Source organism: Sipha flava, unplaced genomic scaffold (assembly GCF_003268045.1).
Source record: "Sipha flava isolate LNK unplaced genomic scaffold, YSA_version1 134_pilon_pilon, whole genome shotgun sequence".
NCBI classification, from domain to species: Eukaryota; Metazoa; Arthropoda; class Insecta; order Hemiptera; family Aphididae; genus Sipha; species Sipha flava.
The window spans coordinates 644604-669271 of record NW_020271760.1 but is presented as its reverse complement, the minus strand read 5'-3'; the positions used below and the strand labels follow the sequence as shown (position 1 = coordinate 669271).

General features: G+C 32.1%; 1 protein-coding gene across 1 annotated transcript in view; it reads left to right on the top strand.

Moving 5' to 3' along the window:
* Window positions 1–22492, top strand: part of LOC112679380 — a 30626-nt gene extending 8134 nt beyond the window's left edge. Inside the window, exons 4-5 of the mRNA XM_025549164.1 lie at window positions 8404–8553; window positions 21892–22492. Coding sequence (XP_025404949.1) covers window positions 8404–8553; window positions 21892–22026 — 285 coding nt within the window. The 3' untranslated portion in view covers window positions 22027–22492. The remainder of the gene's footprint in view (window positions 1–8403; window positions 8554–21891) is intronic.
* Window positions 22493–24668: the final 2176 nt, after the last annotated feature.

Here is a 24668-nt window from a genome sequence, read left to right as displayed (position 1 = left end):
CTTTAGCGATCACATGTAACGGTTGGCAATTATCATCATCACTTTTTTGCTCTAGTGATAACTCACATCGTCATCATGTTTGCCAATACATTTTGTCATATCCTCGTATTTCGGCAATGTACACATTCTTAAGTAGATTTTATAGGTGTATGGCAAACAGTTTTTTTGTTTTTTTTTTGTTTAAATTCATAATGGAAATTGACGATGTACTGAACAACGGTGTGAATACAAAATTATTGGCGAAGAAGTAAATATTTTTCCTATCATTTTAACTCCGTGTACATTTTTTCGCCTAACAAATCAAACCGTGACTGAACAGATCGATCACTCTGTAAATATTATATTAACTGTATGATTTTAAAAATAAATATTATAGATTTTACGAGTATGTTGTACGATAAAAATAATAACAATTAATAAAAATTCCCATTGTTTTTTCAAAATAAATATGTATTTTTCGGTACCTAGTATTAATATAAAATAACACATAATCTGAATACTGGAAAAACGAAAAAGTAACTAGCGAAAATTCGTCTTAGCATCATAATTGAATGTATTTCAAAATATTTTCTTCGGTCAAAAAATGTTTATAGAATACAATAGGACAAATACCAACACTTAAAAATAGAAAAATATAATAATCAGTTGAAAAAGAATAAAAACGTTAAGGTGGGAAAAAGAAGTTATATCCTATGATGCTTTTAATTGAATCTATATACATACAAATGGATTTCTGTCAGCCCTTTGTGCATTTTAAAAAAGGCTGGGCCGATTACAACGAAATTTGGGACAGAAATATATTAGACCTATGGGCAGAAGATAGACTAAGTTAAAAAGTGATAGGCTCAACCCCGGAAGATGTTCAAATAGACAATTTGAGATTTATGATGGACATTTTTGTTTACAGATGGTTGCTATTAGTTTCAATAATAATAATAAAGTAGTGCGAAAGAAATTATTATTCCTGAATTTGTTATTATTTTTTATTATTTATTTCCATGGTACGTGCGTCTATGTCATTAAACGACTTTATTGATATTTTGTGTAAAAATATAAAATATAAAAATATACTGCTAACGTAATCACAGACAACGAATTTAACACACAGTTTGAAACATATAAGAGATTATATAGGATTTTTAACGGGCTACGAAGTGCACGGATTCAGCTAGTTTTTAATATCGAATGATCATTTTGACCGGAACGCCTCCTAGAAATCATATTTATTATAATTATATTATGTACTTATTACGATTTGAACGGATGTATAAATGTGACAGTTTTTCGACCTCACGCTTAACATTTATATTGGAAGACAAATGTTCAAACAATTGTAAGAACATTTATGGATAAATACAAGTTGGCATTCAATTATTTCAACGAATCCTTATATGAATTTATATTAATACTGAAAACTCTCAATAATTATTTAAAGTATCTAAACATTGTTACTAGTACATTGAACATTAATTTTTATTTTTGGGTGGTGTTTAATTTATTTAATTTTTTTTTCAGCATTTTTTGAACTTTAATTGATTATGAATGCTTCTATTTTAAAAACAATTGTACGATTAATAATAAAATCAATTGAATTTAAAATACTTTTTAAACATTTTTTATCTATATTAAAATATACTATTACATACGCGTTTCTAAACTGTAAGACACTCGTCTGATAACAATAATTTCATTACTAACACACGATTTTAAAAGTGTAAAATTGCCATTCCCAAAAAAAAAAACATTTTACGAGAACCGTTATGTTCAGCGTGTTACGCATAGTTTACGGTGAACAATAATATCAAGAATATTTAAATGCTAAAAAAGATAAAAAAAAATAAAACGAAAACATACAGCATTTAATGTTGTACGCGTTTTATTCACGTTTCGTTACATATTATTATTATTACTGATGTTCCTAATGTACCGAGATTACGTTGAGCGTCATTAATGTACCTTAAAACATCTAAAATATTGAACAAATGGTAGGCCAAAACGAGTTTCCCGTTGCAAATTCATTTCCGACCTAAACGATTCAAATAAACAACGCGTAGTGCGGCGGCGAGTACGATTATGTTATTTTTTCGTTATAACTAGAGCCCGGATTTATATGCATTTAAAAAGTGTCAAATATGATGCAAATATGCAAAGAAAGAGTGGCTAAATATACAATAATATGCATTATGTTACATTTTATAAAATGTATTTTTTTAAAAAAAAAAAACCACACTTTTATACCAAATAAAATTCTAAATATTTTATATTTTATCAAAAACAAATACAAAGATAATATCCACTGCTTTATATTTCAAATATTTTAAATCAATCTAAAACTTTTAAGAAACTTAAAAACGAGGATACAAATAAAAAAAAAAACTAAAAATAAATATTTTAGATCATTTGAAGTTACCTGCACTCAGAAAACGAATAGACAACTTAAACAATTTTTTTCAACTATTATATTTTATTAATTTATTAAAAACCCATTAAATATACGCATATTATATGCATTTATGAACAAATATGCAGTATAAAATTTGGTGTTTAAATTCAGTGTGATATGAATCGTTGAAATTTTAAATCTCCATAAACGTTCATACACATAGTGCAAACATGCAAATTAATATAAATCCGAGTTCTAGTTATAACGTTACAGAACACATGACAGCACATCGATGATACGCGAACGAATATAAATGGAATTTCGACTATCGTCTACCGGACAACGAATAATTGGTAACTCGCGTACAGCTTGAGCACAGTGATTTCAATAATGCTGTTACTATGTGCTCGTGTAATTTTCTCGGTCGTGAATTTGACGCATTTAACTGTTAATAATATAGATTCATAGATAAACATGAGACCAACAACAACACCGTAAACACATTGAATAAACCGGGAAGTCCACGTCCATATGTTCATGAGTTTACCGCGAGTTTCCAATAACAACTCGTCGAATTGGCTCGACTCGAACGTGAACGGTTACGATACATAATAGCTGTAGATTGTACGATGATTGTGTACGCGCGTGCGCGTGTTTGTGTGTATGTGTGTGATTACGGTTAAGTTTATTTGAAGAAATTCGAAAAAAAAAATACCAAGTGTTCGATAACTGTTCGCGAAACGATTAACGAAATGATTATTAAATCGCAGTACGATATAGTTTTTAATCGAACTAAACATCTGCGGGTATACGTACCCGTAGTTATAAATGAACGTTTTTAATGAAACGTGCATCGGAATCGTCCGATTAACTTTTGCGTGGAGCTCACCGCCATGCACGGCGTACACGTCTGTCCAGACGCGTGCTGTTATCAAAGGCGGAACTAGGGGGTGGAAGACGAAGATTCCTCCCCGGGCGAAAAATTTTAGAGGATGTAATTTTTGTAATTATTAACAACTAATTTGATATTTTTAAATTTGTTAAATACCGATGTTAGGTTAAAACTCAATAAGTATGATTGTATATTAATTATTAAAAAAAAATTCTCGAGAAGAGTATTTGATTATTAGTCTATGATAGAGCGTACTTTCCCCGGCGTGAAAATTCCTAGTTCCACCTCTGGGTGTTACGAATATGAAAAAAGGCCATATTTTTATGCGCGCGACAAACCGACCGGTTCGTTAACATTATCACTCGTGTCCAGCCCCCGATTCGGCCGATCGATACGCAGTTTTTCACGCGGTTCTCGTGGCAATACGCGTTTTCAACCAACCCCGTTTAACGACGGTGTCGCCACTGGACCGAGGGAAATCCATCATGGATCTACGGACCTCACGTGCACGGCGATTAACGCAAACGTGCGCGATTGAATTCGACGATATTACATAAACGTCGTACCGTTATTATGTGCGGAGAAAAAAATTAGAAAACCAACACGACTGCGTTTGGCCGATCATTGGGTAGTATTAATCATTGGCTAAGTGTCCCGAATAACTTCTAGTTCTTAACCGGAAAATTAAACAGTCCGTTTGTAAAACGATGAGATAACGACCGGTTCCAATATTTGGACATAACGGCGGTGACGGGGACAAATAAACAAACGTACACATACACATATATATATATATATATATATATATATATATATATATATATGTATATGTATATGTATAGAGGAGAGAGAGTGCGATCGACGTTGCTTTTGCGTGTCATTGACTGTGGTATAAATAAAACCGATTCAATCTAATCGTTCAACCATTTAGAACAGTCGCATTTTTAAGAAAGAGAAAAAATAACTATTATAAGAACGAATTTAATAAACTTAATCGCTTCTGTGCAACGTAACAGATGTGTTGCAAATAAACAAAAAAAAAAAAAAAATAATGAAAAAAATAAAATATACTCCAAACTATACAATAAAAATCACTTTTTATGACGGCTAATTTATAATACTATTATCAATAGCTGTTATTTCCAATGATCAATTGACAATTTTAAAGGCTTAGAAATATTAACTTGCTGTGACCTATTCACATTTCATTCGACATTATTTACAAATCAAGCATGATTTGATTGCTGTTATCGTTTTGATATTTTATTCGTACGTGCCATATTGTAGCTATAACTATGTAATTTTTCGACCGGAGCAATTAAACGACTCTAAAAATCATACGAATCAATTTTTTGTCCCGAATGCTCAAATCGTTAATTGTACAGTAGTTTCTGCACGTATATAAAAGTTAAAACAATTTAAAATTATAGTTGGCAATAAATCTTTTCAATGCTTACAGTTATTTCTGTGTAAATTAGACTAGGCACGAACAAATATTCAACTACTCGTAAAAAGTAAAGTTTACGAAAAATATATAGACTTAATGAAGTAAGTTTATACAAAAATTATCGGACTGTAAGAGGAGAAATTCTCATTGTTTTCTAAACCTAGTTAATGGTCTCTTGACACTGAAAAATTGCTCATTGAGGATTGAAGCATAAAATTTATGTTTTTCTACTCCCGTGACTAATTGATTTGGGACCATGTATATCGTACATTCAGAGTAGGCAAATTTATGCATTCTCAAGAGTACTTGAGAAAGGGACTTTTAACAATGTGATATTTTATTTTTAACTTTGGCTTCTTCACTTGACCAGACGTAAATAAGAAATCGCTATAGATAACGGTCAACTGTAACCAAAACCATGATCATGTTTGTATGTGCTAGAAGTCCATTGCATACAAACATTTTCAAAAATATAGATTAGTTCGGAGGACATTATAATACTCTGATTCCCAGTGCTTCGAATGTTAAATATCTTGGCTTAACCATGGATAAAAGACTGACCTGGGCACAGCATATTAAGTCCAAAAAAATTAATCTAAACTTACGCCTTCGACTACTTAAAAACCTCATCAATAATAATAAATATACTCACATCAATACCAAATTACTAATTTACAAATCTCTACTAAAGCCTGCTTGGACATATGGCCTACAGCTTTGGGGAAACGCAAAAAAAACTAACATAAACAAAATCCAAACATTTCAAAACATCGCACTCCGCAAATTAGTAAATGCCCCTCCCTATGTCTCTAATCACACTATACATACAGATCTTAAAATGCCTACAGTCTCAGAAGAAGCTAAAGCATATTATAAACGTTTCCACTTCCGCACTTTAACCCATCCCAATCCTCTTGTCAGAAATCTTGCCAATCCTACTATCCCTGGTAACCCGCCGAGACGGTTAAAACGGAAATGGTGTCGTGATCTATTGTTGCCTAATATTAATATAAATATTAATTGAAAAAACTGAAAATATAAAAAAAAAAAAAAAAATATAAAAAAATTTAAGGCAAATTAAAGTGTTACTAATGGGTGGCTGCTTTTCTCAAAATTTTTCACGTGTTATGTACAAATTTTATTAAGGATACGATGTATTTTTTTTTAACTATCTGTATATATACTAATCTCATTCACATCTACTTATTGTGCCACGTGGTATAGATCGTAGATCGCATTTAAAAATAAAAAAAAAAAAAAAAAAAAGTTCGGAGGACTAGAAGACAACAATGACTTCGTATGCTTGTTGTCTCGTGACCGTATTCTAATGTTTTTATGCAACGAGGCTAACCGTTCACTACGATCGCAAGGTACGGTCTAGCCCAGCGGTTCTCAACATTTTTGAGTTCGCGACCCCCTATAATGTTACCAATATTTTTAAAGACCCTTTGTAATGTAAGCATTAAACATTTTTATAAAATGTTTGTATATAAACTGTTATTATTGTATTTATTTATGTATATATTTTACATAAAAAAGTAATTATAAAAGCCGATTAGCGTTAATTAATAGAAAAAAAAATAAAAATTATGTAAATTTTAATATTTTTTGAATTTAATGATTTTTTTGCTGTTGTTGATTTAAAATAATTTTTTTTTTACACGATGCGACCCCAAAAATTGTTGGTGACTCCCTAGTCGGGAATCGCTGGTCTAGCCGATGATCTCAAGTCCGCAAACTCGTGCGTTTCGCTAATATCAAACGATAGTTTGAACTATGTTGCATATGTCACCCTCACTATTATTTTTATCATTAACCCTAAACTAACGTATTTGGCATCATTGTTACACTTTATTACCATCGACTCCAAGTACTAGTTATGGCTCATCGCATAACAAATATTTGCAAATCATATTAAAATATTATTTTCGTTTCTACCCTTTTTGGTTATCGATTCACTAAAGATAATAAACGATGATGATAGTATAGATTCATTATAACGTACATGCACTCGAGTACGGGGTGAACCTATAAATCGACAGAGTCAAGCGTTTCATCAATACGTCCCGCTTTCCATCCCATTTTACGGGTTATGCTCACAAATCGAATTAATTTAAGTGTTCACTGTACGAATTCATATTCCACTTCAATACATTAGTATATTATACCGTATATTAACGCTGTACACAGGTGCCCTGCGGTCACCACCCCCTAAATATACATTTCGATTACTTCGATACCTGGCCATTAAACCAAGGTAGAAACGTCCGTTTTTTGTAACTATGATCTCCGAACAAATAATAAAATGAAATGATAAAATAATTAAAAATAATTAATACTTGTAAATTAGTATATAAAAATATAGTTTACGTATAGAAATAAGCAAATAAATAAAAGCTTAGCCAGGAGTATTGTTACATTTGTAAAGTACTACAGGTTTCGAATTAAAAATTCATCGCGAGGTGTACAAAGTCAATAAGACCGTGAATGAATACGAACAAATTAAATTTAAATCAAGTTAAAAAAAAAATTAAAAAAATAATTTAAGTTGAATTTGTTCGTATTCGTTTGCGGTTTTATTGACATTGTATACCTGACGATGAATTTTAATCCGGAACCTGTCGTACTTTACAAACATAATTAACACTCTAGACTTAACTTTTGTTTATTTATTTCTGTGTGTATACCGTTTGTTTGTTTACGTATCGAAACGAAACGGTAGTAATGAAACGCGAAAAGTATGACCGCGGCGAAGCGGTAGACGGAATTGGTACGTCGATTACGATAGAACGGGACGTTTGTCGCGTACGGAAAATATTCCTATGGACGTTCAATCCGCCGTAGAGCGTGGAGATTCGGTTAAAACACATTTCGGCATTTAAATACCATCGAGACGTCTAACCGCTTCGCTACCGGTCGGCCGATCAGATTTCTCGTTCTATATTGTATGGTAACGTGATCAACTCTTCTGGGTGGCTGTTTGCGTAAACGCATCACGTCGACACCGCAATACAGGTGCTGTTTTCGTGTCCGTCTAGTAATTATGTATTCGTACGTTTTAACGACGGTCGAAACGTAAACGCTTTACGTTCGGAGTATAACGTTAAAACGCGTGTGTGAATATCTTTGCGACCGAATCCGTCCCCGGCCGCGTAGCGACTTGAAAAGTATTTTCGGAATTCTCGACGAGTTTCGCGTTACAAGTGAGATTCCAACCGAACGATAGAAGCACCATGAAAACGCCCCTTTCACGCACGACGGTTTCGTCCGTACGATCTGTGTCTGAGTCAATATCCGTTATTTTATTTCTGTTTCAAAGCGAAATAAATTATTTTTAACATCTAAGTAGTTTCGACCACGGACGGCGGATGGTTAAAAACCGTATACTGTGAATACGCGTACCTAATCACGTAGGTTAGCGGCACGGTGAGCACGGTGACGTACCCTTCAGTCGTTGTATAACAGCGACCCTACGGGAAAAATCCGTCTACCATCCTGTGCGAAAGCCTCAATCTTAATTGTTAATCTTAATCTTAAGTTTTATGTGTTTACCGTCAATTGAATCCTTATGGTTAAAATCCGTATGGACGAAACCGTGGTGCGTGAAAGGGATGCGCCTTTGGCAACGTGTGAATTACGCGCCACCACACTCGGGCACTGCTACTTTTGGTCTTGTTTCAGAACTGGTATTCGCGGGACGCACAAAGGCCATATGTCGATCCGTTCAATCAGAACGCCAACAGGATTGTGAGTTTCGACACCGCGCACCCGACGCGATTCGTGTGCGACAGACCGGGAAAAATGTATCCAGACCCGGAGACCCAATGCCAGGTAAACGTATCGCATTTTATTTTTCACGGTGTTTACGACGGGCGGACAATGTCTGCGTCGATTTGCCGTTCCTTTCGCCGTTCGGAGCGGACGAAGGACAATCGTGTAACGCGTTTTATCACGTCTCGAGCATAATTGTTTTAAAAAAATCATCGTGCGCACATTGCCCCGTATCGGTTTCCGTGTAAGTCTTAATACCGTTATTTCGAAAAATCATCCCGCTAATAATCGCGCATTTTTTTTTTTTTGTGACTTTTTCACGGTGTATGAACGGTTTTCGGCGCGAATTACTTTTTTTCAGTGTTTTCCACAGTAACGATATGTTCTCCACTAATCTGTCAAATTTTTTTTATTACGCACTATGTGTACGTACGTGCACGTGCGTGTGTGTGCGAGTTGTGAATTCAGATGACACAAACGAGAAAGTGTTATTATACCTTAACGATTGACGACGCGGTGCACAGAGCGGACGGTTTTTTCTCCGAGAGTCCATTAACGAACGTCACGCTAGTTATATTATACACTCCCGGATCGAGAGTTTCCGCTATCTGTTTGATTTCATAATAATTTTATCCTTCTACTGCATTGTGCTCGTGAGTGTGTCCGGGGCACGTGAAAACAATGAGGCGAATTGTACGTGAAAACGCGCGAGTGGTTCGCAAACACAAATCAAATGCTAGGTGTCGACATGAATAAATTAAACGGCATCCTGGGGAATTTCTAATAAGATAGGTGCGCTCTAATAAATAAATTAATAGTTCACCTACGCGAATTCCGTCGCGCGGCGTATAACTCTAAATTCACCGTGATGTACATGTCATCGCGATGAAATCTCGATAAAACAAAAAAAATTCGCGCGGAACCAACGAGTTTACAAAGTCCCACGACTCGTTTTAACTGAGGAGACGGCCAATGATATGCACAAGTTGTGTGTAAACGTACCATAGATTTTCCAAATGTTCATAAAGCCAAAAACGGAAGACAATAGTTTACCGACTGATTTCGAATTGGCCGGGACAAAAAAAAAAAAAAAAAAAAAAATGTTCATAATAACGAACATCGCATAAATCATAAGTTCGCTGAGTTTAATTTGGGTATCAGGGGTGGATCTAGGGGTGGTCGAGGAGATTAGCTAACACACAGATAATATTTGCTGATAAAATTGACCTCTCGAAGACTTCTTATATTTTATAAGTGTGCCAACCGTACGTTAAATACTAAACCGAAGCAAACGCCCCACGGTTGCTACCATCCAAAAGACGCCACTGGTTCAATTATACTCGTATAGTACGGTAAAACTTCTCTATTTCTCTTCTTTCTAACGTTTCCCCTTGCAACACGGAATCATCAATGATATAAACGTTAACGATAATTATGAATAAACTTAAAAACACATATTAAACGATCATAATGTGTTTTTTTCTTTAATACGAGGTATTCGTTTATGATCCAATTTCAATCCCAATAAATGGCCGCTTTAATTATTATTTTTATTATTATTATTATTTCCGTTCCTCGGGGCAGGCGACTCCGTTTTCTAATTAAATAAAACAGCACCGGTACACGCGTCGTACATACGTGAACGCACGTACGCGGTCTTTTATGGGAAACACTCTGTTACATCTAAACTAACCGTGTTTCTACGTCACCCGCACGTTTTGTATTAACTAAAAGCGGTTTATGCCACGGAAACGGAAAACTTGTTGCAACGATAATAAATAATAAACAATTATTATAATAGTAATTATAATTCAATCGTGAGAGCGCGAAACGGGAATAATTTGATAACATATTTTATCGGCGTCATTGACCGAAACGATTTTATTTTAAACTCGACGAGACACACAGCTAGGGTAAAACGACCAATAAATAATCAACACAAATCCTGGCTGAGATTTAACAACGCGACGATAAACGGTCGGTGGCTCTGCGCATCGTTCGTGATCGTACGAACCGTAGAGCGGTCGAACGAAGTTTATGATTTAAACGCATTCAACTTGATTTCCAAACGAAGAAATTATTTTTTATTTTTTCGGATTAACGTTCTATTGCTGTTATTCGTTTAACGGTGTGAATTGATTACACGCCGAGCTTACGAATCGTCTCACACCGCGTACTGCTATCACATGCAAGGGCGTATTTAAGGGGGGTGATATGGGTGTTAGAACTCCCCCCCATCGACCGTATTTTACCAAATTGCAAACTTACTTACAGTATAATTTAAATAAACGTTGTATACAACTTGTAGATTTTACATATACCGTTTTAATATAATAATTTATATAAATACATGGTATCTATTGATGTAATACGGGAGGGGGGGTTGATCTCCCTACTTACCATAAGTCTCTTACATTTTAAAACACCCCCGTTAAATGAATCCTGGATACGCTACTGATCACATCTACAGCATACGCCTTTTAAGCCGCGGTCACAGGGTAATAGTAAAACGTGATAGTTTCTATCGACGCTATCACGATAGCTACTATCGCTATCACTATGATGTTCTCACCAAATTACGTGATACTGTGATAGTTTCATAACATGGTATTGTATTGTATAATGTATTGAGTACTCGTCTAATATGCTACCTACTGCTACTTCGTTGGTGTAGTATGCTACCTACCGTAAAATAATACCTACTAAAAACGTTTACTGATTAATAACAAATTTACACAATATTAATAACAGTTCATTACTGAATAGTTTATTAATTTATCGTTTTCGAATACTTAATAATATTTCAATACGTCATTCTAATAAATCGTGTTGGGTATTAATGGATGTCCACCATTCTTTTATTAATTGTCGGTCTAACAAATCTATCGCTCCTCAGGTTTGAATTCCGTATTTAGTTTTGACGTGTCTCCATATACACTCGACCGTTTGTGTTTGGGCACCCGTTGTAAGATCAACATAAAACTCGGAATGATTGATGGTTTCATGATGATAACCTATATCTTTTAAGGTACTATATGCTCGCTATTGATCTGAATAAATAATTGATCCTAGTTCTATTTCATTTTGTATTATTGGGAATGAAGTTGCCTTATCTCTTTTTCCCACTTTAAAAAAAATCTTCGTTCTATAACCCCATCAATATTTTTACAACACATACCAAAAATCCATGGACCTTGAATGCGAGTACCATAATTTTTTTGAGTCAAATGATCATTATCAATATTTTCAGCATCACTTGATACATTGTCATCTACATTTGGAATTATATCTCCATTTCTCAATCTTCTTCTAATATATTTACGCATGCCTTAAAATAGTGACTCGTCAATTTGAACAATTTTCCCTCGACCACCCATTTTCTTATGTTTATCAAACATTGCAACTGCTAAATCTTTACATAAATTATTTCAATCTACAATCATTGTATTATGAGTTTTTATTGTAAATTTTCTGGCCATTGAAACGGATATTTGATACACCCAATACCAAACTAATTCAACAATTTCATTTAATGCTAAACCACTATTACTTTTACCATTTTTATCGTAATATGTAAAAAAAGGATTTTTTTTTCTTAAAGAATGATAAGTTTGACAACCTTTTTTTTGACATCCTAAATAAGTAGTTTTTAATAAATCACCATTTGAGTCTCTTTAACGATTATTTTTTTAATATTCCTTCAACGTATCTCCACAAATAACACCATCGGTTAATTTGGAACAACTACTAAGTTCTGGGAGCAAGTTTCTCTCTTGATGATAATTAACACATGTTTCCTCATTACATATTATATGCCCGTACAAATAATGCATTAATTTATTTATTTTTGTTTATTTAAAAAAAAAAAAAAAAGTAAAACTCACGACGAATAGGACACTTATGCAAACACAACACAGACACGATATAGACTAAAATAATATATTTAACAGTAAGTTATCATGAGTCTTGGTGGATCAGATATCACAATGGCTATTAAGATATAATTTTGTACAAATGCTATAATATGTTATTTATCTTAATGACTCAAATGTACTTTCTTGTGATAAAATAAAATAAAATAAAAATAACTACGGTAGGTAGCATACTACACACATACAGTTTTTTGGTAGATACCATTTTATGATAGGTAGCATATTATACGTGTACCATGTATTGCATTGTATGTATAGTAATTGTAATTGTTTTTTGATAGCAAAAAATTATACTTTTTGAAGCTTTTTTATTTATTTTTATGAGTTTAAAATGTCATCTGAACAGATTGAGATTGCTATTATACAAATAATCTTAAATTTCTGATCTTCTGCCTCAATTCTTTGACAGAGTCAAGTCCTGTACTCTCAAGTAGTTTTTCTTCAGCAGAATCACGTTTATTTCTCAATTTGTATTCAGAATCACTTTTAAGCCAAAGGTACGGGAACCTTTGGTACTCTTCCAAAAATGTTTGAATATTAAATGTACTCTTATTCATTTTGATTTTAATTAATAAAAATAAATATAATTTGCACAAATAATAATAATATATATATATATACATATATGTATATGTATGTATAATAATAACGTGTAGTAGTGTGTTAGTGATAGAAATAACATCAAACTTTGGTAGTTCTCACGATGGTTATGACTATCATTCTCGTGATATTTACTATCCACTATCATGCACGTATGATAGTACGAGAGCCGCTATGATAATAGTTTGATAGTCACTATCGATTTGTTCACACAATGACAATTTTTCGATAGTATCTTTCACGATAGTAACTATCACGTTTTACTATCACCGTGTGACCGCGGCTTTAATAATATATTCGTAATTTTCGTTCGTCGATCGAGTCGTAGCAATAACACCACACTGTACATGTGAACGGTATGTGCTGGGTGTGCTCGAGGATGGATAAATCGAAAATTTCCACGATCCGCTTTGAGAAAAATAAATAAATGTACGTACTTAATCGTCATCCTAAATTGGACAAACGGAATATCAGGCGTAGGCGTTACCGCGAAGGACGTCATATTAATATTATTAATGTGTGGACGGGAAGAGACGATTTCACGTAAAATCTAAACGAGCGTGAATTATTAATGGATGAGCGTGCACACTAATGGTTTTGGTTGAATGGGAAGCTAGAGAAAAAAACACGCGTCGTTTTCGTTATAATATTATTATTGTCATCGATATTCCTTTCGTACACGTCGAACGATATAAGAAGAAAAGTGAAAAAAAACCGAAGAAATGGCTGATGCACCAGATCACCACCATCTTTCACGAGCGTACACGCTTCGATCACGAATATTTTTATATTTTTCCCTTCGTTCAATTTCATATAACATTAGGTTTAGTGTACAAAAAATCAATCTGATGTTCTGCACCAGGGGTATCCACTGCGCGGCTTTTAAACAAATTTTGCGTGGCCCTTACTAAAACTGAACTGATCGTACCTTGAAATCCAAATTTTTAAAAAAAGGTAATATATATATGTATACAATGTATACTATACATATTAATAAACTTATTATGTGGTCACTGTTACATATAATATCTTTTGTTGATCATAAAAATTATAATTCTTATTTATTTCATCTTTTCTAGTTCCCTACTTTTATTGAATCACAAGACAAGCTGGTACATATGAATTAAAATTAAAGATTATTTTATCTACGTTGATTATTTCCACCGCACGTCATAGTCTTGTACAAACAGTCCAATATTTAAACAACTCAAAATAAGATAAAAATGAAAAAATAATAAGTTAGAAGAAGGGTATTTATAGGATTAAACTGTAAGGAGAGTGAGGGTAATGGACATAGTGTTGGATTTATAACCTTCTTCCTTGTTTTAGACAGTGCTTTCGGGATCACAAAAGTATTAGCTAAATAAAATAGTACTTACTTAGTTCACAGTTGATGTTTGGATATCGACGAATCGACCATTTATGCTTCTCACTTGAGTAGAAAGAGGTTGAAATAAAGTGAAGCAGACATAGAATTCGACGAACTGATTCTGGACACTTTTCGATATTTGCCACAGAAAACAAAAATTGCCAAATAAGAATAAAAGATCAAACAACTGGCAGTTGGTACACTCGCACTGATGACTTAAAACTGAGAACCTCAGCATTCGATGTGTATGCAGGGACGACTTACCATAAGAAGCTCTTCGAAGGGTCTCATTAACATATTGTGTTAACGAGTACATCGAAATGGTAATTTGACCAAAGGTAGTCCATTTTTAGGGGTGACTTATTTAAATTCACAATGGTGTACTATCAGATTTGATCATTATTTGATTTATGTTTTCTGTGTGTGTGTCGAAAGAGCCATTATTTATTAATTAATATAAAAAATAATAACTGTGACAATCTCGAACGATGCACATCATTACAATATAGTTTATTTATAATTTATCGCATATCGTTATGAAATGGAATAAGCCGCTTATTTTAGTCATCCATGGTGGTAAAACGTAAAATCAAAGATGAACACAGAATACACAGTTGAGAGATGGAGTTTTTCAATATTATTATTCTACTTGTTTGATTTTTCGTAAAACTATAAATATCCGTAACCTTCAAATATTAATTTTCAATCTAAAACTTTCATGTATTTTAATTATTTTTTTTCGAATATCTCAGGGACCCGTAAGTAATTTTCAAAATTAATATTTAGCCCTTTCTAAAATCCTAGTCAGGACCGTTGTTCTATATTCACACGACATCTATACAACAGTAGTATCGGCACAACGATGGCGTATTATTAAGAGGACAAAATCAATAGTTTAGTAAAAACGACCTAAATCGCAATCAATAATAATGCATTTTCGACATATTTTACCCATGTCCTAACTGGTCATCCAATTCACAGCCCATAAAGTTTTTTTTTTTTTTACTGACAATAAAACCTCTACCTTGAAACACCAATTAGCAGTACTTCAGGTGATAAAGCTCTTGCAGTCTATGTATTATAAAAATAATTAGTATAATTTTTATACCATAATAGTCATGCACATCAAAAATATAATTATTGATTCCGTTTAATGATATTTTCATTACACGTATCGTATTAGAAAAAATTGGGCAAATATCTTAGACTGGGTAAAACTCAACGGTCCGAGATTATACAGATATGGGTGAATGAATATTGCTGTATTGGTACCTATTCTCAGTCCACCACTAACATAAACCAATCTATATCGAAAAAAAACGATTCTTAGTGAACGTGGTTGGATGGGTCAAATTATGATATTAAAGATGATTTATATAATGACTTAACCTGAAGAACCAAGTTTCTTAATAAGGTAAGTTAAACTTATAAAGTTTTAACTTTAGTGACAAAATAAATGCATTTAGTATTTGGGGAAATCGAAAATTTCATTTGCCTATAAACAGCACAAAGTTAATTAAAATACTTCAAAACTATTAAATGTCTTTAACTAATTATCTAATAGAATTTAATGGAAATTCGTCGAAAAATCCGATAATCGAAATTTCATTTTGTAACGCCTATAACCATTATTTCGCGCCTCCTAATATTTTTTTTTGTCACAAAGAAATTCTTATATCCAATGTTGAAGTCTTTAGCGTTAAAATTTATAATTTTATAAATTTTCAACTGTAAAAATGGAGCAGATAATGTGATTTTTATAGTACTGTCAAAATGTAATACATATGCTTATGCGTTTATATTTTTAAATTAAGTTCAATATATTTTTTTTCAGTTATGGATATAATAATATGTGGAATTATGTGTTAAATGTTCAATACTTTTTGTCAAACCCATATTATTTTCGAAAAAAAGCTAAGGAAAAATAAACATTTAAATTTTCAATGAATAACCCAAAAAACAAAAATCTTTTTAAAATTGTATTATCAAACTGTAAAATAAATATTTAATAAAAATTTCAGGTATTAACATTTATTATTTTTTGAGTACTTATCAATGAAACAAAATTTCAATTTTTTGAAAACCGGTATTCCGAGAATATTGCGGTTTTTTAACTTTACGTCAGTTTAGAGTAATTAATAAGAACACTGTTGAGAAATTCCTAAAATAACTTCTTTCATAATATTAACCAAAAATCAATTTCCTTTCAAATTTTCTTATAATCATGATGATTGGAATAATACTTACACTCAAAATCGTGTTCATAGACAGAATAAACACACATCATAGCATAAATAATACATTCCTCGTTTCACTTAAAATCTAAAACGATAAATTAAATTATTAAAAGTTAAATCGATGAAACACGAAAAAAACCCTTAAACAATATTTTATAACAATTAACGTTATAAATTAGTATATACATCGTTTGAGGCTGTTGTGTGGAAAATACATTTGGTATCCAAAAACGTTTAGGAACTCACGCAAGGCATCATGTTGTGCCTGCTAGTTTTGACCGGAACGTTCATAGATTTTTATAAATCTATTTAAATTTGCCCAAGTAAAGTACGAAACGAATTTTTTACCGTACAACACGCAGAATTAATGTTAATGCATCGGAACAAATCGATATTATCGTTCTCACGACGGTCAAAACAGGAATGTTCATGTGATGCACAAAAGCCTTCGTCAATTTGTTATACGAAAACGTAGGTAAGATTTTTTCTCGTTTCGCACTATTCTTCTGCGAACACTAAAATCCATAACAAACAATACGGCACCAAGTGGAGACCGGCACCTGCATTTTTCACTTTCATCTCCTTAATGCCATTCGTCTACTTCACGTGATGATCCGAAATCGTCACACGACATCATCGGAAGACATGACTCTCAGTATTCCATATATAATCGATGTACAAAACGATTTCCGATAAATCATGCCTTTCACCTTCTTCATACACACACACAACAGTTTTAGTATTCTGCACGCCACGATTATTATAGTTGATAAACCGCACTTACGTGAAAACCAACCAGAGTGTGATTCTTGTCTGCCTTGCTATGATATCACCTGAACGTACAGTCATCGCAATCCATAAATGCGTATACTCGTACGTTCCCCAAAAAATAATAAAATCATAGTTTGAAAATGCACTACTAAAGCTATTTATCGTAATCCACCCCAACTACCGAGCATAACCTTCACGATTCCTTCACATTAAGTTTGAACCATCATTAAACATCGAAACATTACAAACTTCTCTCATTTCCGAGATTCGCGTTCATCGCAAAACACATTATTCTTAACCTGTCTCCGATACAGTTTCATAGCTAAATCAATTAAACATTCTTTCGTTTCCCGTTGTTTAACGGAAGTGTATTTTAATATATTTATTTTACTGTACTATGTTTGCACCGGTATTTTAAATTAATAATGTATAATATTCATGATCACTCCGTATATAATTGTCGAGCTGTAATTGTTTGTACGGAATGCTCTTCAGAATAAAACGTTAGAACTCAATAACAAAACATTTTATCCTAACCTGTTATTAATAACGCATTTAATAATAATAAAAATGTGTAGGTCTAATAATATTCACCGAATCTACTCTGTTGTATTTCTGACCTAAATGTTATCAAGATTCAGCATATTTTTTTTACAGCTTCGATTTTGTAACGATTGTGGCTCCAACATATTATCATATTAATACGTAATTAATTTGAAAATTGAATTAGAAGTCTTCGTGTCCCAGTTATATTTCATTCCTTCATATCCGGATGAACTAATATTGATAAGTATTGGAACTTCATCGCTCTCACAAAAAGAAAACAAATTAATATGTGATAACGAATCTTGGCCGCATTAGACTTGTCTCTAGGGTTGTATTATTTTTGAAATGTCGTTAGTAATTAATGGTTATAACTGTTCTGATCGTTCAAAATGTAAATATTTTAAAATGTACTTTCCGTACTTCTGAAAAACACAAAAAGAGTATTCAGACCAAAAAACCATTGGGAATTAATACGGGTTTTTAATTTTATATTTTATGAATTCGGTTGAAAAAAGATTAATTTTTATTTGCCTGTAAAAATAATCGAGTTACAAAATGGATAATACTTAATTATTTAACTCCTTTTATAACTGTTTTATAATTACATTATTGATAATTAAAGAACATATTATCACGAATTTAACGTTATGAGTCTTATTTCACACAAATGTTATTCTTATAAGCTTTGTATAATTTATGCGAAATTTTATAGTTTTATTAAAAAACGATTAAATTGTTCGGTAAAATAAATAATATTGAATTATACTCGTTTCTCATTTCATAACACCGTATGATATACTTATGATTTCTATGTTAAATATTTATCCATCGAATATTTACGTGTTTTTAAATCAATGGGTTCTGAAAACATTAATTGTTCGTAATAAAAAAGAAATTCTTTTGAAGCATTACTGTGTTATCGTTTAACAATAAAATTAAATGTGTATTTTTCACTATAACAAGGGGAATTTCGTAATCTCCAGAATAAAGCACCAACCTTGTGTACAGCGTTGTATAACATCATTATAACACACACTTTTATTAATGTTGTTCATCGATTCTTGTATACCTAGAACAAGGCGCTCTAGATGCAAAACATTAGTCTTTCGAAACAGAATGTAAGCATCGGTACGAATTTATGTATAAACCAAAACCGCAAGATAAATTTCAGTGAATTACGGTTAATATCAACTGTCTAGTCGGTACACATGTGTGTATGCGTGTAATTTATCTAATTAAATATGTTGATATAAATTACCATCGAAATATTGTAATCCTGCGCTTTTGTATTGTGCCGCAGGGAATATAATAACACATACTCTTAACAAAATACGTACCCAAATTAATAATATGCTTGACAAAATCTCAATACTATTTTAACCCTAATATTGTGTATCGAAATATACTTCTTGATTCCATGATGACGCATAACGAATTATTATTTTATCCTTAACGGTATTTCGAAAATTGTTTTTTATTTCTAATCCTAAAAGATGCGTAACGGAAAATGTAACTAATGTAACATGACCATAATAGTTGCAGATCGTTGTAATAACCAACAGAAACGCTTCCGAATCGAGCAGATATTTTTTGATTTACTGTATTATAATTTGGAAAAAAAACTTGATCGAGTGAAGAAACTCACATTACACATTTCATTACTGCCAAAAATAATAAAATAAATTAAACATTAATCAATCAAATAAAAAATTCAAAAATAAATTTTTTCATGATTGTGTTATCATTAGACAATTTAGTTTTTATATTATTGTTTACCTTTGAGACTGTATGTGAGGTTTTATAATTTTTAATAGATTTTATATTACATATTTTTGTTGTTTTTATTATTATTACTATTTTTTTGTCATTAAAAACCTTTAGGAATAAAATTATATTACAACAGAAAAAATAATTAGGGTTAAAAAAATTTCTTATTTTATATACGTATCTATTTTTGTGTTCGTGATTTTTAAAACTTGTTGAAAACTTAAAATTGTTTTAAGTTAAGATAACAATAATATTATTATATATTTATAACAAATATAATATATATTTTTGAACCAACGGAATAAGAATATGATATACCATTTATTTATTTAACCATGATATATTTGAACGAATATTTGTAGCAAACATTTTTTTAAAAAATCAATACTTACAGGAGTTTTAAAATATGACCCTTGTATCATATTCAGTTTTGCTGCCATTTACGGCGTTTGTTTTGTTCACCTCTTATTTGGAAATACGTTCATTAGCGTAATATTGTATGTATGAAAAACAACTTTTACATTTTTTTTTCGATGTGGATCAAAGTTTTTGCGATATTTTCTAAAAAAAAAAGTTACTCCAAACATTCATGGTTTTCGATACTCACTCGTGAACACGATTTACCATTAATTAATTTTTAAAAATGCAATATATATTCGCCGTAGACTAAAATATCTGTACGTTCTAATAAACGACGAATCGGAGCAACTCGAGAACTGACATTAGAGGAATTTATTGATTTCACAACTATAGTAATATTTAACGTTTATATGATAGTACACGCGTCGAACGTTTTACGCAGCGTATGATTTAAACAGGAAACTAGACACTACTGTACTGATATTTTTTCAATTTTTTTCTATTTTAAGTCTTATTTGGCACAAGAACAATAAGATAAACATTGAAATAATTTTAGTTACATTTTGTCTTACAAGCATTTATACTTTTTTTTTATAATTAAATAATTAAATTTGTATATTTTCGTTTGAACATTTTCATTAACATTCATTTTCAGCTATTTTACATTATTCAATTTTTTTTTTTAAGTATTTTATTTTTTTGGGAAAATTAATTACTTTTATAAATACAAAAGATTAATTGCTTTAAATTTTTTGTGCTGAAGGTAAACGCTTCACCGAGTACTTGTTACCAACGTTATTTCATACGAACCTTTGTTTGGGTTCGTTTTTTCGAGTGTGTTCGAAGTTTAATAATTTGTTTACTCCGTTTTATTTGGATGATGATGAATAATCAAGTAATGTGTACCGGGTTATTAGGTTATTGAACAACTCAAAGCGAATGTCAACCAACGGTTAACGAATATCTGTTAAATTGAGTCCGACTCGGTACCTGAACCTGTCGAATCAAAGTTACTTAATGTGATGTTTATTTAACGTGCACAGATATCGGTCGGCCGGTCGGTTACCTATCGTTACATCGACCCGAGGTGCAGCCCTTCTGGTACGATCGGCCTGCCGTGTACTCGAAATCCTTAAGCCATAATTGTGTTCTTATTAATAATTTATACGCTTTACGGTTTTCCCGATCTTGCAAGTTTACGTTTTCTATCTGATTTGTACTTATTTGTACACCTTTATTTGACTTTTGCCGTACTTCACAACTCCATAGAACGATAATCGTATTTTACCGACACACGTAACAGCAACATTTTTATTAATTTGTTTTATTATTATTATTTTTTTTTTTTCATACACAATATAAAATATTACACGGTGATATTACTCGTATTTATTTCTATTACTTATTAACGCGATACAATAGGATTATAAAGAGTTCTCGAACTTGCGAGGGGACGCAGGGGACGGAGTACCCCAACTAATTTTCAAAAAAATTTTGCGTCCCCCTACTATAATTATGTTATAATTATAACACTTGACAAGTTTTGGGGACGCTTTTTTTTTTAAAAAAATAAATTGAGTCCCTCTTATTTAATTTTGCCAAGTCGAGCACTGATTAGAACAACGAAAACAAATATTATAATAATAACGAACTCGTGGGCGCCGCTTCGGTACTGTTTACTCGAACACCGATGGGTTCATTCGCTTTTGTTTGAAATCGATGCGTGTGCTGTTACGCGTTTTATTTCATTATCATAAATTTTTGCGCAACGTATGATCATGTATTGGTATACTATTTCAACACATTTGTTTTCTAGGTTTTTCATTTATGCCATTACAACGGGTTCAAAGAAACGTTTGTTTGCCCTCGAGGAACCCGATACGATCCAACGGCACAGGAATGTCGGCTCTGGAACACGACGCCCTGTTTGAACGCCCGCAGACCATACTAAGTCAACAGGGACGGCAGCTACAACGGTTTTCGACATTGGTCGCAGAGCGCAGAGACCGGTGTTCCAGGATGAATTCGGAATCGTATTACAACGTTGTACAAGAGCAATAATCGCACGCGAATACGTATTTTTGTTTTTATCTGTTTAACTTCTATTCTATTCAAACGGGTCCGTCGTGCATTACGACACGTAATGTTATTCGAATTAAACAACCTATTTAGAAAACATTTATTTCGATACGTTTCGTGCAAAGTAACTCGTATTACTTTTGCTCCCTTAATTTTTTGATGTTATTTATTTCGTTTAAAAACAATTTAATTACGTACGTGATGCAGTGTAATGTGTCAAAAACATCTATCAGAGTAAAATGATATTACAATGATACGAGTTACGTGTGTTACATTAAATTATGTACGTACACTATATTTTACTGAAATCGTGTGATTTTTTTTTTTTTTGTTAATTGATCAATAGGTTTTTACATGAATTTATTTTGTTTAATTTTTTTTTCCTCAAAAACTTATTTATTCGAAATTATAATCAAAATTGATTACATAACTTTTAAAGTAAAACTAAACCAATAACTTGGATTAACAACAGCATTGGTAATTATTTTTTATTTATATTAACAATATTTTTGATTTTTGTACATTATAAACAAAATAGTGTTCGATTATAAAGAAAATAATATTTTCATTTTTCTCTCGGAATATAACTTTTGTTTTGAAAAAAATGTTTAAATTTTTTTTTTTAAATTATTATCAGATTAATTCTAAAGACTGAAGACTAGACTTTACAATTTTATTTTAATTTTTTTTTTCTAAATTCATTGTACCCTAATATTACCATCCTACGTTGGAAAGTTGAAAATGTAAACGGTGAATTTTTAAATTAAAAAAAAAAAAAAAAATACACTAAATACTTAATTTAATACTACCTTCTTTTGTAATCAAAGATCTTAAAATATTGGACGTAGATATTTTCTCAACACGCTATCTTAAAGTTGATTAATCATTGTTAAAATTAAAAATATTTAATATTTACTAAATACGTAATATTATACAAGATGCGTTAAAATCTGATTTTGTAACCGTTGTGTAGCTAAACAGCTAAACAGTTCAAGCGACACACGTACAATCCACAAGAAAAGAAACTCTAGTTGCATATATGCAATGGAAAATACAAATACAAATTTAAAATACCACAACGATAGTATTTTTAACGATAGTAATTGTGTATATTCATGTAAATGTGTTATGGTAAATTTAATTTAATTATTTGCAAAAAAAAAAAAAAACTATTACTGCTAAATTGGAAATTTTCTTTATCTCGTTCACGGCCATCGTGTTTTTATTTATTCTAATCCCTTCCATACTCGTCGTCACGTAAGTGCGTTTTATTTAAATCAAATCAGAATATCGTCGTGTAACGGATTTTGAGATAACGATCTCGGACAATCGGTCAAACGCATGTGGTCACCGTGAATGAATAATAATATGATAATAAAGCACAGTGTTTGTGAACAACACGAACCGGCAGCGTAAGAAGTAAGGACATGATAATAATGACGACAATTTTATAACGTAGTGATGTGTGAGTGTGTGTGCGTGTGTTTTTGTTTGCGTTTTCGTTGTTATTTCATCACGTGCAGTTAGTTTCACGTCCCCATTAATCGCGTTATGGTTTATCACAGATGAAACGCGGCAAAAATCATAATGTACAACAAGAGTTATGATTTGTTTTCCGTGAAAATAATAAAAAAAAAAAAAATAATAAAAAAAAATTTGCTTGCAACCGATCCGCAACTGTGCTGCACGAACGTTTGACCGGTTTGACGTCCGGCCGACGTTTGATCGGTGCTTTGGTAAAACGATCTGTCGATTCGGCATTTCGATAAGAGCACGTCGACTACCCTACTCCAGAAATGATTGAAATGTGTAACTGTGGTGCAATGTAAATCGGTCGACCGTCTGACTAGCATTGCGACGAATAGTTTTTAGCAGAAGTCCTCGAACGGTAATGATCGATATTATAAACGATTGTGCGTACCAAAACACAAGTCCAACAGGTGTGTGTTGATAAATATTTGTACGAAAATACGTGAACGTACAGGCGTAAACGACTGAAGGTGTTTTTTTTTTTTTTTCTAAAATAATAATACGAATTCAACAATCTCTTCGTCGTCGTGCGCTATCATTGCGCAACGTTTATCGTCGTATAGGCACCCGTATATTATACATACATGCGCTCGTTCGCTAAACACTGCGCGGACGCAATACATTCTACAACGTCGTAGGAAACCATGTCGAAACAACGTTTTTCTAGACGAACAGCTGCTCGCGGCGTTCAGTAGCGCACATAAGATTTTTTTCAATGGGGGGGAGGGTTCCATTAATAATTTACTACAATTATTAATGTCTTACCTAATGTTACATTAGTGTTAACCCTATGCAAACATATCGATAAACGTTGCACAAAAACAGTGTATACTATTTATATTTGTACATGGAAAATAAACCCCTAATATGATATTATTTGTTATTATTCTGTATACATATAACTTCTTAAATTTATCATGAACAGTTTATAAGGTCAACAAAAACTAAATGAAAAATGTTAACTTGTTATAATAGAATAATGGT